General features: G+C 46.1%; 1 protein-coding gene across 3 annotated transcripts in view; it reads right to left on the reverse strand.

Moving 5' to 3' along the window:
- Window positions 1–16,510, reverse strand: part of TLE2 (TLE family member 2, transcriptional corepressor) — a 53,462-nt gene that overhangs the window by 24,849 nt on the left and 12,103 nt on the right. For 2 of the 3 annotated variants that reach the window (XM_084826241.1, XM_084826242.1), the window contains exons 5-8: window positions 14,442–14,504; window positions 13,517–13,591; window positions 11,317–11,532; window positions 823–924 (exon numbers count right to left, since the gene is read on the reverse strand). In XM_084826241.1, the coding sequence (XP_084682367.1) occupies window positions 823–924; window positions 11,317–11,532; window positions 13,517–13,591; window positions 14,442–14,504 (456 nt within the window). Of the gene's footprint in view, window positions 1–822; window positions 925–11,316; window positions 11,536–13,516; window positions 13,592–14,441; window positions 14,505–16,510 lie in introns of all 3 variants that reach the window. The other variant, XM_084826240.1, reaches the window with a different exon arrangement.

The raw sequence follows: 16,510 nt of genomic DNA on the forward strand, positions 1-16,510 counted from the left end.
GAGACTCTCCTATTCACAATGCAAAAGCATTTTTGTCCAATCCAAAACATTATTTTTGCTCAATATGCTTTAATATGTGATGCCCTCCAGGCGATAAGAAACTTGTGTGTGGGGGTGGGGGGTATTCACACCCTACAATTAGCTTAGGGCCACCCCAAATGAACACCCTGTGTTCCTAACAGATAAGCCACCTCTGGTTCACACAGAGTAGCTCTACACTACAAACCTATGCTAGGTTTATACTTGACATGGTTTCCTCCCCACAAACACCTGGGAAACGTAGATTGTTAAGGGTGTTCAGATCTCTCTGTTCAAGATCCCAAGGCTCCCTGAAACAAGATCTTAAGGCTCCTGAGAACAGAACAAGAGTTCCCAGGGTTTCCTGGAAAGCAGCAATGACTGATAAACCAGTTTTAGAGTTTGTGGTGTAGATATCCCTGCAGCGTGGATATGCAGCTTTATAGGAGATTTCTTAAAATTTATTTAATTTCTTACATTTTTATAACACTTGTCCTCTATGAAGCTCAGGGTGGTGTACATGGCCCATTTTATCCTCACAACAACTCTGTGAGGTTGACTGAGAGCAACTAGTCCAAGGTCACCCAGAGAGCTTTGTGGCCAAGTGGGGATTTAAATCCAGATCTCCCCGGTCCCCACCCAACCCTCTAACCACTACACCACACTTGTGTCTGTCCAGCAGACTCAACTTTGGTAGCTAAAAGCCAGGTCCTATGATTCTGGCTCAACAAAACTGTGCAAAGGTGGCAAACAAAACTGAAACGGGGAAATCTTACTCTCATTAAGCTCAGAAATGCCACTTACATATCGCTCCACCTCGTCTTTCCCATCTTGATTGCGCTTTGCCCCCGCACTGGCCAGCTGTTCCTCATCTTGCAGGCTTTCGGGCGGAGAGGCAGAATTGCTCTTTGGGGTCAGGGAAAGGAGAAAACGGCGCAAGTTAAATCACAGGAACAGTCTCGGCAAGAGGTGGAAACTTGTTCAGAAACCTGATCTGGTCCAAAACAGAGCAGAAAAGTTCTGCTTCGGGATTCAGGATTGCTGTATAATCCACATGATGCCAGTGCTTTCTTGCCACTTGTGTCAGCTCCCAGTCTGTTTTCCTGGGCCCGATTCAAAGTGTTGGTGTTAATTGTGAAAACCTGAATGGCTTGGGGCCAAGCTACCGGAAGGATTGTCTCCTGCCGCATGTGCCTCACTGGATCTTAAGGTCATCCTCTGAAGCCCCTCTGCACACATGCTCTTGCCAAAAGAAGCACAGCAGGAGGCTACTACGAGAAGGGTCTTTTGGGTGGTGGCATCCCAGCTGAAAGAATGCCCTCCTCAGAGAGACTCCCTGGCAGTGCCGGCTCCAGGTTCTGGAGGGCCCTTGGCAAGACACCCTCCCTCAGTGAGTTTCCCTTCTTGCCGTCATTGTCACCAGCTGCCCTTGCTCCTCCTCCTCTTCCTCATCATGGCTGCCGCTTGCTTGCTTGACATGCAGAGAGCCAGGGAGCAAGCAGGCTGCAGCATCTCCTGCGCCTCCTTCTCACCACCTCCGTTGTCTGGGCCAGAGCAAGAGGCAGGCGAACAAGCAGGTTGCAACGGAGAACGGGAGGAGCAACTCCAGAGAGGCTCTGGTTAGTGGGCCCCTGCTGGGGTGTGGGCCCTCGGCAGGTGCCTGACCATGGCTACACTTGGCGCCAACCCTGTCACCTGGTGCTTACCTTGCAATTTTGGGGGCACCATCTTTTAATTTTCCCCAGGCTTTAAATTCTTTAAAGTGTTGAGATATGTGAATTTGGTGTGTGTGGGGGTGCTGCCCGGATGTGATCTTTTGTTGCTGGTTTTATGCAGTATTGGATTTTATTCTTTCATTTTTGTATTTTATTGTTCATTACTTTTACTGTAAGCTGCCCAAAGAAGGTTTGTTACTGGGCAGCAAATAAACATTGTAAAACAACCCATGTCCCACACTTTGACTTTTGGCCTGGAGATCCCCTGACTAACTCAGACAGACATTTCTATTTCACACTCATATTTAACTGTGCATATGTTGCAAGTCCACACAAGTGCAGAAGAATGTGTTACTGAATGCAAAACATCCTTCGAATGTCAGCTTCCTTCCTTCCTTTTTAAAAAAAACAAAAAACAAGTTTCTAGCCCTCAGGAATGTGGAGATACGCTTGACATTGTCAGGCAATTTCTGTTGATGTTTCGTAAGACACAAAGGGGGCAGAAAAAGATTCTCAGCAGTTAGGACAGCCACCCCAACCTGATGCCCTCCAGATGTCTTGGACTACAACTCCCATAATGCATAGCCAGCAGGGCTAATGATGGGTGCTATACTACAATGTGTCTCAAGGACACCAGACTGGGGAAGCCTGAGTTAGGAGAAGGGTGTCACAGCACAGTCCTGTACATATCTACTCAGTTGATGTCAGTCCTATCAAGTTCAATCAGGCTTACTCGCAGGTAAGTGGGTATATGGTTGCAGCCTTAGCAGCCCACCTCACTTCCACCACCCTGTTCCTTAGACAGGTAGAGCCAGGACAAATGATACGAATGAGTGAAAAGAAAATACGCAAACCTGTAAGCAAAATTTGAATGGCAGAATTCTAATTTGTTCTTTAAAATAAAAAGCATGGGGTACACGCCCTCTGTTCTTCTAAAAAGAAAAGGAGCGGCGGTGCAGGGGGTGGATTCTCTAAATTAAATGGAACCCATAAGTGGGAATTATGAATCTATCAGTAAAATTGAGGAGCACATTTACAACATTCTGCAATCAACTTCCTACCCCATTCCAGCTCTTCAAAAGAATTAAAATTATATATGAAACCCCCCCCCCCCCCAATGCACACTAAGCAAATGAACTCTAGCAGATAGCAGGCGGGCTCCTTTGGATCCGGTGCCTGACACAGAGAGAATGTTTGTACAGTGGCTGAAATTAAAATAACAGTTGAAAACTGCAGCTCTGCCCTGGACTTGAAAGGGATTCTGTCCTGCCCCTTTGGGGAGATAATGAGGCGTGACAGCAATGGAAAATCCCCATCAAAGGCAAGCCCGGCTGTTTACTTCCAAAGCCTCAACCGATGTATTGCTGGAAGAAGAAGACACAGCAGTGACAGGAAAGGGACAGCTATGATTTAGACCAATGGTCCCCTCCCCACAACCCCTGTGCAAAGCATTCGAAAATCGCTCGGCAGCTTAATAAATGAGGGGAGGTTCTACAAATCAGAGCACATACATAATTCATATTTTTATAGCATCACCAACGATGCCTGTTTGCAAACCCTCATGGACCATTAGCCCTTTATCTAGAACAATGAGGACTGGAATCTTACTTCATCTTTAGGGGAAAGACTATATCTCAGGGGTGGAGGACCTGCTTTGCATTCAAGAGGTCCCACTTTTCATCTCCAAGCAGGGTGGGTGGTCGTGTGTCCCATATCGAGCAGGTTTAAATGCAAATGCATGAATGCTGAGGCACCTCATCTTTCCCTTTCAGAGACTGCATCTGGGGGGTTTCACTTTGACCAGAAAACGGCACAAATAAAAGGTTTTGTTTTCCCCCCTAAAGTATATTTTCGACTGAAAGAGAACACACACATCCTTGTCTCTCGAAACTTCACGGAACGAGCTGATGCAGAATAATGGTGCATAGTGTGCACTGGGAAGGCAAGAGCCCTTGGGAACGCGTAACAGTTTGCAGGTAATGAATCATTTGCGCACAGATTCAAAGGGAGAAAAATTATATCTCTCTGCGTCCTGTGTGCACGCGCACACTTCTCCACCAGAAGTAGCAAATCACCACATCTATGAAAAATGAGATGCTGAACTGGAGAGTCCTTGGGTGTGGACCAGCAGGGCACCTTATGGCCTTACATAATCCAACACATTCAGAAAGAAGAATGAAGACCTACCAATTGCTCAAAGCTTTTTAATTTGTTTTATTTATAGGGGGGGGGGAAGTCTCATATTCCGGACTGGGATCATCTACAAGGCTGTCAAGAGCTTTCCCTTGGAGTTATCTCCTCCCACCCTTGCCCCGCCAAAGAATAAACATAGAGGCAAAAGACGCCCTGCTGGATCACTCCAAAAGCCTCTCTACTCCAGCTTCCTGTTTCCCATAGAGGCCCATATGATGCTTCGGGGAAGCCCACAAGCAGGATGTAAGGGTAATACCCCCTCCTTCTGTTGCTCCCTAGCAACCTGCATTCAGAAGTAGACTACCTCTAAACTTGGAGGCTCCATAGATCAGAGGGTCCCCAACCTTTTTGGATTGGTGGGTACATTTGGAATTTTGAGAGAGTTTCATGAGTGCCCTAACAAAATGGCTGCCATGGTGGGCATCTCCCGTCACAAGACACTTATTTCAAAGACAGCAAATGGGTGAGACCAAAGGAACTTGCCCAAGAACTTAAGTACAAGACAGAGGAGGGCTCTGAGCTCCAAAACACAAAACCTCTCTTTTGAACCCAAATAAAGACGGCACCGGAAGACAGCACTTTGCTTCGCAGCATGCCAACATCATAAGAAATAAAATAAAAATCAGGAGCCTGTTGGGTGCCAAGGGAGGTTTCCATAGGTACACTGGCACCGTTGGAGACTCAAGCCATAGAGCAGTCATGACTAGAAGTCATTATTGACAGCTTCTCCCCCTCCAAGAATTTATCAAATCCCTTTAAAATAAAGCCATCTATGTTTGCTGTGGCCATCACCACATCTCATGGTAGCAAGTTCGATAAGTTAATTCCATGTGTGTGAAGAAGTTACTGTACATCCTGTGCCCCAAATCTCCTCTTCTGAATCTCAGTTGCCCCCTCCCTTCAGAGACAGCGTGAACTCTCACGCCGTTTCCTAAATACTTAGCACACCCTGCTCTTGGTTTTCCTGAGCCTCCGGATTTCACAAACTGGTGTGGAGAAGAGCGATCAGGATGGCACAAGCATAGGATGCGGGAAACCTGGCTTGGCAGCGGTACATGAAAGAAGGACCCAGGAGTCTTAGTGGATCACAAGCTGAATATGAGCACTGCAGTGCAGCTGCTAAAAAAGTGAATGCAATCTTAGGCTGCCTGAACAGAAGCACAGTGCCCAGGTTACAGGAGCAACAGTTTTGCTCTATTCTGTATTCGTTGGGCCAGATTTGGAGTACAGTAGCACCCCATTTTAAGAAGGATATTGACAAACTCGAGCGTATCTAGAGAAGAGACCAGGATGGTGAGGGGTTTGGAAACCAAGTCCTATGAGGAACAGTTGAAACAGCTGGGTACGTTTAGGCTGGAGAAGAGAAGATTACGGGGAGACATGATAACAGTCCTCAAATATCTGAAGGGCTGTCATGCAGAAGATGGAGCAGATTTGTTCCCTGTTGTTCCAGAGGGAAGGACTAGAACTAATGATTGGAATTCGCAACCTAAATAACTCTACATAATTGCTTTTCGATTTTAAAAAAGAAGCAAGTTTCTAGGCCTTAAGGTTGAGAAAACATGTGCATGTATTTAATTTATTTATTGCATTTATACCTCCCACTTTTCCTCCAAAGAGCTCAGGGCAATCTACATGGCTTGCTTCCCCACCCTGGAACATTACTCCCACAACAACCCTGTTAGGTACATTATGTCAAACAGGAATTTGAACCTGGCTCTCTTTGCTTCTACTCCCTTACCAATTATACTACACACACTCAAATGCATAGATGTATGAGAATTTTGGTTTTGCTCACAAAACATGCGAGAATGCCCTGTTTGAAGCCTCAGACATGAGTGCAAGCATGTGTCAGCTGAAAATATTCCCAAATTGTTGAACACATGCTTGTGTTTGTCTTGTTCCAGATTCCCAGTTCAATTTGTGTAATTTTCCTTTGCACAAATTTCCTCAGTAGACTGAATCAGTCTCGCTTTAGTCAATGGAGGAAATTGGTGCAAATTTGGAGGAATTGGTGCAAATTTGGAGAGATTTGTGCAAATCTTCCGTTTGATCACTGCTCAGTTTGCGCAAATCTCCTGTTTGCACAAAGTGTAATAAAATTCAGCAAAAAAAATTTCAAAATACACTGCACATTGCAGAATTATACAAAGCAAGGAGAAGTCATGCAAAACGATGCTAGCTAATTTGTACAGGTTGCCGAATTCAGTTGGGTTGTAGCTCATTGGCTGAGCACCTGTTTTGCATGCAGGTTCCAGGTTCAGTCCTCTGCATTTCCAGGTGGGGCTGGAAAAGGCTCCTGTCTGAACTGCAGAGACCTGCTCCCAATACTGTTCTACATGGACCAATTATCTGACTCTGTATAAGACAGCTTCCTATGTTTTTATTTAAATGAGCCCTTGAGTCAGAATCATGTGGACTGGAAATGTATTTTATTTGTGGGGGGGAGGACCATAGCTCATTGGCAGAGCATAGGTTTTGCAGACATAGTGCCAAGTGTGATCACTGGCATGACCAGATAGGGCTGAAAAAGACCTCTGCCTGAAGCCTTGGAGAGCCACTGCTGCCAGTCAGTGTTGACAATATTGAGCTACGTGGACTGAGGGCCTGATCTGGGATCAGTGTCTGATGTTCCCTGGAATCTGAGTTGCCTTGAGAAGGAATTACCCAAAGCATGCGCACGCACCCCCCCCCCTTTGATCATAACCAGTTACTTGTTGCTCTGCCAAGATGACTTACCCGGCTTGAAGTGTGCTCTGGAACAGGCCAGCCCCAGCAGCCAGTCACCCCAATGACCAGAGGAAAAGTACAAGGAAAGACAGACATTTGATTAGATCTCTAAGCAATAATATAAATATGAGGCTAAACAGAACAGGAAGCCTTTTGGGGTGGGCAGGGTGGAACACAGAGCAGTAGCATTAATGCAATGTTTGTGGCTGGACTCAGATGTGATGTGAGGGGTGGGGAACCAGGTATCTTCCAGGTGTCGTTGGACTCAAACTCCCATCACCCCATGCATGGCAAAAGTTCAGGGTGATGGGATTGGAGTCCAACAGGGTTTCCACCCCTGCACTACATGATTCAGGGTGAACCTCCTTGAGCTGGTTGAATCCTTTCAATGTGGCTTAGCTCCGGAACATGTAAATAAAGAAGGCAGTGTCTCTGAACATGTGCAAAGTGCTATCCCATCACCAGCAAAGAACCACAACCAGCCATTGGCTTCCTTTAAAAGAAAGGAAGGACCTTTCTATTTTACTTGCTCAGTAAAGTAAAATATTATTTTGTTGGACAGTCATTGGACATGTCTATTCAGAAGTAAATCTGATGGGGCTTATGCTGCCAGGTAAGTGGGCATAAGTTTGCAACCTGATCCTAGAACAAATTATCCAAACTGCTCAAGAAGAAGGTTTACCTGCTCCCACCACTCCCAGCCAAGAAATGAGAAGGCCTTGGATGATTGCCAAGAATGTGGGCACCTTACTTTTTGTTAGTTAAAAATAAAAGCATGAATTTTTTTGAATTTTTTTTAATGAAATAACTTGAACATAAAGCAGCCTTGCAAATAAATTCACAAAAAATCCTAGCTCATCATGACATTTTTTCCCCTGTACATATCAAGTAAGATTCCAGTCCTCTTGTTCCAAATAAAGGGCTGATTTAAATGGGAAGCTACTTTATACTTCTTCAGACTATTTTCTCTGTCTAGTGTGTATTGTTTACTCTGGCTGGCAGAAGGAGTTCTTTCTCCTCACCTGCTACCTGACCCTTTTAATTGGACGTACTGGGAGCCTCACAGGGTTGGCTCCATCACTTCAGATGTCAGGTGAGGAAGAACAAATTTGAACGTGCCCCTATTTTATTTTTTAATAGCCACAAGTAAACATCTAGCACAGAGGCAGGGACCTGTGGCACTCCAGATATTGTTGGACTCCAACTCCCATGAGCCCCAGCCAGCATGGTCAGGGATGATGGGACCTGTAGTCCACGTGCTACTGGAGGTTCAGAAGTTCCCCACCCCTGATCTAACACACCAGAGAGAAAGATACTTTTAGCCCAAGCCATTCTATTGTGGCCTTTGATTTCTAGGGGGAATGTGGGAGTGCAACAGTGTCCCTGCAAAAAAGCCCCCCCCCGCACGCAGTTTGACGTGGTACAGTCAGTTCTCACAAATCATCCCGGGGCATACGTGGACAGTCCTTTGCACCATTAAAACAGAGGTGTTAAACCTCTTTCAGTTTGAGGGCCAAATTCCATTTCAGAGCCGCTCTCTGGGGCTGCATTCCCATGGTGGGTGGGGCCAATATACCAGCAAATTTTAGCTGAAAGCTCTTACTGCCAATAACTAAGCCTTAGGAGAGGCAAATCAACCTTTTAGAATGGGGAAAAACTGCTGCAAAACCAATGAACTATTGGTGGTCCCGGGTGAGGGGAAAGGGCCATAGCCATCTGGGGAACCTCAGAGGGCTGGATTTGGCCCCTGGGCCTGAGGTTCTGCACCCCTGCCTTAAAAAAAACAACCTGATTGGAAAGCACCCATACCTGGTCGCCTAGAGATTACTAGTCCTCGCCATAGGTGACCAGGCAGTTTGCAAGTCTGATGTAAACATATCAGACAACCCGTATTTATAGATTTCTGGTGCAAGGTGAAGCCTTGTCACCATTAAATGCCTGGTCCCAACCTTGGCATAAAGGTTGAGAGACGGAGAGAGACCTTTTATTTTTCCCCAGATTAACAAGGATGCTTGCCAAAGAGAGAGGTGGGCTTACAGATGCTGGATGGAGTCCCACAATGCACTGCAGCCAAGAAAGCTTTCTAAAAGGCCCTGCCAAATGTCTTTGGCTTTGATCAGGCCTGCATGCAAAGCAATTCGTAACAAAAGGGAGAACAGTTCCCCCCCACACACACACTGCTGGGTGCCAGCTGGGGTGATTCCAAGTTCCGCAGGGATCTCTCAATGCAGTTTGCACAAGGCTCTTCTAGCTCCAGAAGTCTAGAGAAATTCGTCCATTACTCCAAATCTGCCAGCAAAATTATGGCACTTTTCACACCGAGCTGTGTGTGTGGGGGTGGGAATTCTGCCAGGGAAGCAGGATTCTGTGCCCTGAATAAATTATACAAATTCAGCCGATTTTGCAGGAATTTAACTCCATTTCTGTTTGCCACGGGGAGGGGCAAGGAGTCACTTGGGACCTGAGAAATCTTATCCAGCAAACGCCTCTGCCTTCTGAGATTTCGCTACGTATCTTTGCAATCATAAGGGCTAGAAACTTAAAAGCAAGCAAAGATGTTGAGGAAGTGAAATTCCACAGTTATATTCTGACATTTTATTATATTCAGTGGTATATATAAATGCCACAAATAAAATAAATAATAAATTAAGTAAACCATTCTGTACTTTTTCCTGTGTCCTTGAAGAGTTGGGACATTTAAGGAGCCCTGATTGCACCCTAGGATAAATGCCATGTATATTTTGGTGCTGAAATATGTATTCTGAATAAACTGGAGGAGGGTTTTGTTATAAGTTGTAGGTTTCTGCCCTAGCTCCCAACTCCAGAATAATACATGAACTGGGGGTTAAGACATCTTTGTGTTGGGAAAGCTCTTTTGATTAATGCTTCATTTTAAAAACAGTACCAGTGAACAGCTTTTGGTTCACAGCTTCACTTTTTTTTAAAGCTTTTGGTCCCTTCTCTTAAACCCATCTGTATTTGGGCTATTTCTTGGCTGTTTAGCATGAATCGCACTCTGTGCATGCTGGGAAGCACCAGGATCCATTTTCCCCCTCTGCGATATGGAGTGGAAAGGACAATGCAAGCCCTTCCCCTACCTGGTTCCCTCCAAATGGGTTGGACTACAATTCCCACCAGTTAGCTGGGGTTGATGGGAGCTGTAGTGTGACCCATCTTGAGGACACCAGGTTTGATGTGACTGTACCACAAGAGAAGGCCAAGCACCTACCTCCAGAAGATTGTGTGTGTGTTTATTGATTTGGAGTTATCTTTTCCACTGCTAGGTCTCGGGCCCTATCCCACCCATCAAAAAAGAGAATTAAGATAATTAAGAGTTCCTCTGTTCACATGCAAAGTGCTTCCCCCCCCCCATCATTAAGTATCCATAAGATGCCCCTGCCCCCTCCTTTTCTGGTAGGAGGTATGGGTTGGCAGGAGCTCCCAGTTACAAGACATGGCTTCAGGTGGGCTTTCGGATCTTTCATTTTAGCAATTAACTGCCCCACACTGTGGTCCCCATCAGGTCTCTGTACACATCGATGCAGCTGTTCCCCAGGTCAAAAATAGCACCAACCTCCCCGGCATTACAGAGACTTAATTAGTCACTCGCACGCAGGCCCCCCCTCCATTTTTTTCTGGCCAGAACAAACAGCTGCACTGAAGGTGATGGGATGGGCCTTGCTGGTTTTTCATCTTTTCCCCCTGTCTAAAGTTAGTATAGAGTGTAAGCTCTGTGGGGCACAGACCTACTTCTCTCTCCTTCCTGCCTGCCTGCCTGCTTGCCTGCCTGCCTGTCTGTCTTTCTCCCTTTTTTAAAGTGTGTCTATAGAGCACAGCAGACACTGTTGGAACTATATAAAAACCACAGCTCATTAAAAAAACAAACATGCACACATATATAAAAACTGTCACACGACCCCACACGTCGCATGACCTCAGGATGAGGTTCATGTCACCGTCGCATGACCTCAGGATGAGGTTCATGTCACCGTCGCATGACCTCAGGATGAGGTTTATGCAAATAAAAGAGAGGAGCCATGCAAAATCCAGTCCCCCAACATTCTACCACACTTCAACATGAATAGAAGGTGGGCTATTCAAATAGGCTCATGCTACATCTCGATGGCTGGCGTTTGCCCCTGTAGATCCCAAAAGTACCCCAAAATCCCAGTAGTCAAGATGGCGCTATGCTTTAAGTGAGTTTTAAAATGCAAAACTGCACATGCTCAGAGTTTTTTTGTTTTCAAACTAGGGCTGGCAAACCAGTTTTTTTGTTTATTGTTCTAATGTATCAGGAATGTAGAAGCAATTGTAAAGCATGGAGTGGTGGTTTGGAGGGTGAAATGTTCTTTGTGTGCTTCACAACTGAAGTAATACACATAGCCACCTAAAAGACACCCTGCCCCCTGGCAAGACCATTAAAGGCACAATCCTATGCACATTTATGCACATGGCTGGCTGGGGAATGCTGGGAATTGTAGGACATTTTTCTGTCTAAATGTGCATAGGATTGCCTTCTACGGCCAAGATCTAAAATTACCTAGATGCACCTCCCTCCCTTTACGGTCTTGCCTAGAAATCGAACCCAGGACCTGGTGACTCAAATCATACCCTGTCCCCCGACTAACAAACCTCACCTCTAATCATGAACCCTGACCACCCAGCCACTTTTAGACCTCTTACCTCGATTGTTCTCGGAGTCCGGCGCCCCTCTTTCGTCCTTTGCCCCAAGCACGGTCTGAGCGGCCAATGCCCCCGACAGGGCCAGGAGCCCAGAAGCGGTGCTCACAGCAGTCAGGCTCGAGGTCTGAGAGCCTGACGGGTGAGGGGTCAACGGGATGGGAGGGGCATGATGGGAGAGGTGTTGGAGCTGCTGCTGCTGGAGAAAAAGCAGACGCTCCTGCGGGGAATCCGTTTGGCGCTACCCTCTACCCCACCTGTTCCCATTACAGATCTGCCAAATCACCACTTTGGAATTTTATCTACTTCCAGGTAGCATTCCTTCTTGCCAAACACATCTTGCCAAATTCCAAGAAGCATTCCTCCTTGCCAAATACGTCTCTTGGCGACCGACGGTTGATTTAAGGATCTTATCAGCAAGGTAAACTTTGCAAGAGATGAGTTGCTCCATTGCAGAGGTCCTTTCAACACCTCGGCAACTCATCTCTTGCAAAGTTTGCCTTGCAAATTAATTTACAAACAGGATGCTGGCCTAGACAGGCCTATGGTTCGATCCAGAAGGGTTCTTCTCATGTTCTTATTAACAAAACAAGCCCTAGTTTCCCTGTGTTAGTCCTGACTATTTCGCATCCATGTAGCCAGTTGTGCCACTGGTACTAACCAGGTCTTTGTTGCTTCACTGAAAGCAACCATTCAGAGGAGAGCAGTAGGCTTTGCAAGAGCATAGGTAGAAGGTGAAAGCAAGAGCTCAGCTCCACCATCAGGTGATTAAAAATGAGCACACCTGAGCTTTGCAAGAAGCCAGTGGCATGTCAACCACCTTGCTCATCAACCCAAGAGATTCAACGCAAGCTAAAATATCCTAGAATTCCTCTTTAGTGTTGACAGGACAGACATTCTGTCCTGTCCTTACAGAGCTTGGGACTGCAATACTTGCTGAAGCACCTCTCCCAACCTGAACCAACCTGGACATTACAATCAACATCTGAGGCCTTCCCCCAAACGCCACCTCCAAGGGAGGCTTGGAAGGTGGCAGCAAGGGAGAGGGCCTTTTCCGTGGTGGCCCCCCCAAGTTATTGAATGCTCTCCCCACTGAGGCCCGCCTGACGCCAACACTGTCATCTTTTTGGCTGTCCTGCACTCCCAGGCATTTAATGGCATATAATGGGGCATTTATGCCAACTGTCTGAACATTTCTAGTATTTTACTGAAATTGTTTTTAGCTGTTTAAATTGTTTTAAATTTTGTATATTTTAAATGCTGATGCTGTATTTCATCTGTGGATTGTTGTGAACTGCCCAGAGAACTTTGGCTATTGGGAGTATAGAAATGAAATTATTATTAATAATAATAATATTATAATAATTATCAAACTGCACTGTGAAAGATAAATACTTTTTAAACATCTGAAAAGTTCCTAAGAGCCCAAAGTACCTGCCCACAGAGGAGTCTGCTCACCACGTCTCTGCGTGATCCTCTGTTCTCATCTTGTCTCCATTCCACTTAAATGCCAGCAGGAGCAGATGCAACGGGATCATTCAACAGCTGCCAGTACAGAGAGGCAACAGGAGGGTTCTCCCATGACAGCCTTTCCCAAACCTGGTACCCTCCGGGAGCGTGGGGCTACAACAGCTCTCATCATCCAGCCCCACACATCTGAAGGGTACCAGGTTGGGGAAAGGCTATTCTGTGAGATTTGGGCCGGCCCCCTGCTTGGATAGAAGCCCAGAAGCAGCAACAGAGATGCAACAGACAGCCGCCATGGGGAGCATTGGGGGTCAGTTAGTTCAGCCTCTTCATCAGCTGTGAATGAAGGCTCCCAGCCAACCTAATGCAGAGATGCAAAAATGGATCTCTCTCTCTCTCTCTCTCTCTGTACCATGTACCTGCTGTTTTAACCCCCTGGAGGACAAGCAGGATACAAACAGATGTAAGCCGCTGTTATAAGAGTTGGGCACAGCTCCTCTGTAGGCAGGCTGTTCTGAAAGTAAACCCGGTTGGCTGTCCGAGCAAAGGTTGCCTCCAGTTTGAATTTAGGGAAATGAATGGAGAATCAGCTCCAGCTGTATAAAGTTTGTGAAACATGGCAAGAGAGGCCAAACTGCACTAGCCACAAAGCTTTCCCCCTCTCTGGGAAACAACTCACACGTGCAACCGTCCCCTGGTTCCAAGCCACTCACCCCAATCACGCTGTTCAGTTCCCCCATGGTCACCTGCTTTGCCCGGTCCATGGCTTGTAACACCTGCTGTTGATGCTGAAGGCAGAGAAACACACCGGGACTTTCTTTAGGGACCCCTTCCTCTCTGGGGTTTCAAACAGGGGGGCTTTCCCAGCCCTAGCTGGAAATGCAAGGGATGGAGCCTGGTTTCTACAGCATGCAAAGCAAAAGGGCCCTGCACTGCAATAAGGCTTCTAAAAATCCTCTGTAAGCATGGATGGGGGCTTTTAAAAAGCTGGATTGCAGCAGGAGAAGAATGATTTTTCAAGGGGGGGTTGCATTGTTGGGGAGGGCAGCCCTCCCCCATGTCCCCCTCCTGCACACTGCAATTAGGTTTTTTTAAAAGCCTCCATTGGTATCAGAAAGCCTCCACTGGCACAAAAAAACCTCCATTGACACGGACAAAGGCTTTAAAAAAGTCTTACTCAACATGAGTGGGGGAGCAGGGAAACGGTCTTATCTCCGATAAGGCAGGGAAGCTGGTGGCCTGGTGGGGACATTAGGAACACAAGGAGGAGATTCCCCATTTGACAACAAGAGCTGTTTTTGTTTTAAGGCAGAGAATTTGGATCTGCTGGACACAGAATGTTAAGTTCTCCCTCACCTCACATCTTGTAGCAATGAGTTCTGTCTGCTAGTTTCTCATCAGGGGAAGAAGAACCTTTCTCTGGTCTGTCCAGAGCCTCTTGGGATACTGTCCAGTCTCAACATTTGTGTCGAGCCCTTTCTCAGGTTGCTACGGTCATTTCTGGTTTATTTTTCCGTGGTGGAGGGGAGTGTGTGTGAGCAGTTGTCCCAAAATCTCAGTCTCAAGTGAATTCATAAGGTCTGAGTTCCTAATCATTTTCAGTATGGGGAACCTATTGAAACTGGGGTGTTCTTTTACCTCTTGTGTGAGAAAGGGGATTATTTGTGCACAGATGGCATTCAACCGCTTGACAATCTCCGCCTAAAAGAGAAGAAAAAGAGAAACAAAGAGACTCAGACACACTGTAGGGAAGGACACACAGAGGAAAAAAATCACTCAAGCAGCCTAGGCTCTGGTTGAAAGCTGCAGACCAGAGTTTGAATCCGGAGTTGCCCATGAATTCAGTGGGCTGCTCTAGTGTCAAGGCTGAGAGAAGCGGAGAAGCCTCTCTCTGCCTGCTTTGATAGATCTTCCTCCAGTTTTTGAGTGTCCTAAATTCTATTACTGGTAAACGAGATCAGCTTTCGAGCTGTACTTGCTTAGACCAAAGCCAGGCCTGCTGCAAAATTCACAGTTTGCTCTGCAAAGCTAGAATTGAGCAATTTAGGTTGCCTAAATTGATCCAAAGACATGCAAAGGTGTTCCACATTCATGTAGTAGAATGTTCAGGTGAGCTTTGAGCAACCTGAGGTTAGGTCTGAGCTGGCTTAACAGTTCACGTTGGTCAACATTAATCTGAAATGTGCTGAGTCAAGGCAGCTCAGGCCTTGCAAAAGATCTGGCTGTTTTCAAACAACTTTGCTCAAACTGAGCCATGAAGACAGCTCAGATCTAAGGTCTCCCAAGAAGACTTTGCAAGACAAATGCAAGGTTGAGCAGTAGACAAGTATACTAGAATATAGCAGGTAGAATAATGAAGTCTTATCCCTCACATGGATTCGTAATGCGATTGCCTGATCTCTGTGATTGCCATGATTCCACAGGAGAAGAATAGAGGTCTGTCAGGCCCCATCACTACAGAGTTTTAGGAGGGCCCTGAAAACTTACTAATTTCCTCTGGCCTTCCCCTGATTATGCTTTATCTTGTAGCTTCAATTGTGTTGTAAGGTTTTAGTACTGCCTAGGCCAGATGTTTTATTGCTGTTGTTTGTTGTTTTGTTTGCTGTTTTATTAACATATCGTTTTTTATTATATGCACTTTTATTGCTCAGAATAATCCACTTTATTGCTCTTCCCAGTCACTGACTCTCAGCCTAACCTACCTCACAGGGTTGTTGTTGTGAGGATAAAATGGAGAGAAGGAGAACTATGTAAGCTGCCTTGGGTTCCTTGCAAGAGGAAAAAAGGCGGGATATAATGGCAACAATAAATAAAAATAATTTTTAAAAATGTGCTGAAAGGTGCCCTGGAAATATTTCAAAGAAACAGAGAATTCCACATTTTACCTCTGCAGTGTGTGAAAAAGTCCTTTCTTTGACCCGAATCTCCCACCACTCAGCTTCAGGGATGACCCCACTGGGTTCTAGTATTATGAGGGAGGGAGGAAAACTCCCAATCCACTTTTCTCCACAATGTGAATAATTTCATAAACACCTCTATCATGCCATTCCCTCCCTACCCCATTACCTGCCATCTTCCTAAGCTAAAAAGCCCCAAACGTTGTAACCTTTCCTCATGGCGTGTGTGTTTGGGCGGGGAGAGGGCATTGTTCTAGCCTCCTTTTCATGTGGGTTTCCTTTTTCTCTACTGAAATGTGCCAGTTTCACTTCCAGCGGAGGTGATTTGGCACTCCAAAATCCAGGAGGAAAGGAAGCCGGATGAGGAGAAATTCGGAAGTGTTGGCCCACGCAAATATTCCTCTTAGGATTTACAAAAATAAAAACATTTTAAAAATTGGCCGGGAAACCACAAGCCAACAAGTGACCCTCGCAAAGTGAGCCCCCCCCTCTGCCACCCCGCTGCTGCTGCCAAGTCCTCTCCTCCTGAGCTAACTGCAGAAAAAAGAGGGAAGGGGAGCAGACTTGGCAAAGAGGCGGCAGCTGTAGCAGGATGGCAAGTCTGCTTGCCACTTTGTTGGGCAGGTGCCAACCTAATTTCCCTGGCAGCTGTCCCATGATGACTGGATTGATAAACCCGGAGACGGGAAGCAAATTATAACTGGAACAAAAGCGAGGTCCAGGGAGCAAGAAATGTACTCTTGGCCTCTTTGGGCAGATCAAAACAGAATAAGAGGCCTGATGGATTTCAGCGCCTTCGTCGTTCTGGTT

Source organism: Heloderma suspectum, chromosome Z (genome assembly GCF_057233095.1).
Source record: "Heloderma suspectum isolate Gila_16-S chromosome Z, 16-S_ref, whole genome shotgun sequence".
NCBI classification, from domain to species: Eukaryota; Metazoa; Chordata; class Lepidosauria; order Squamata; family Helodermatidae; genus Heloderma; species Heloderma suspectum.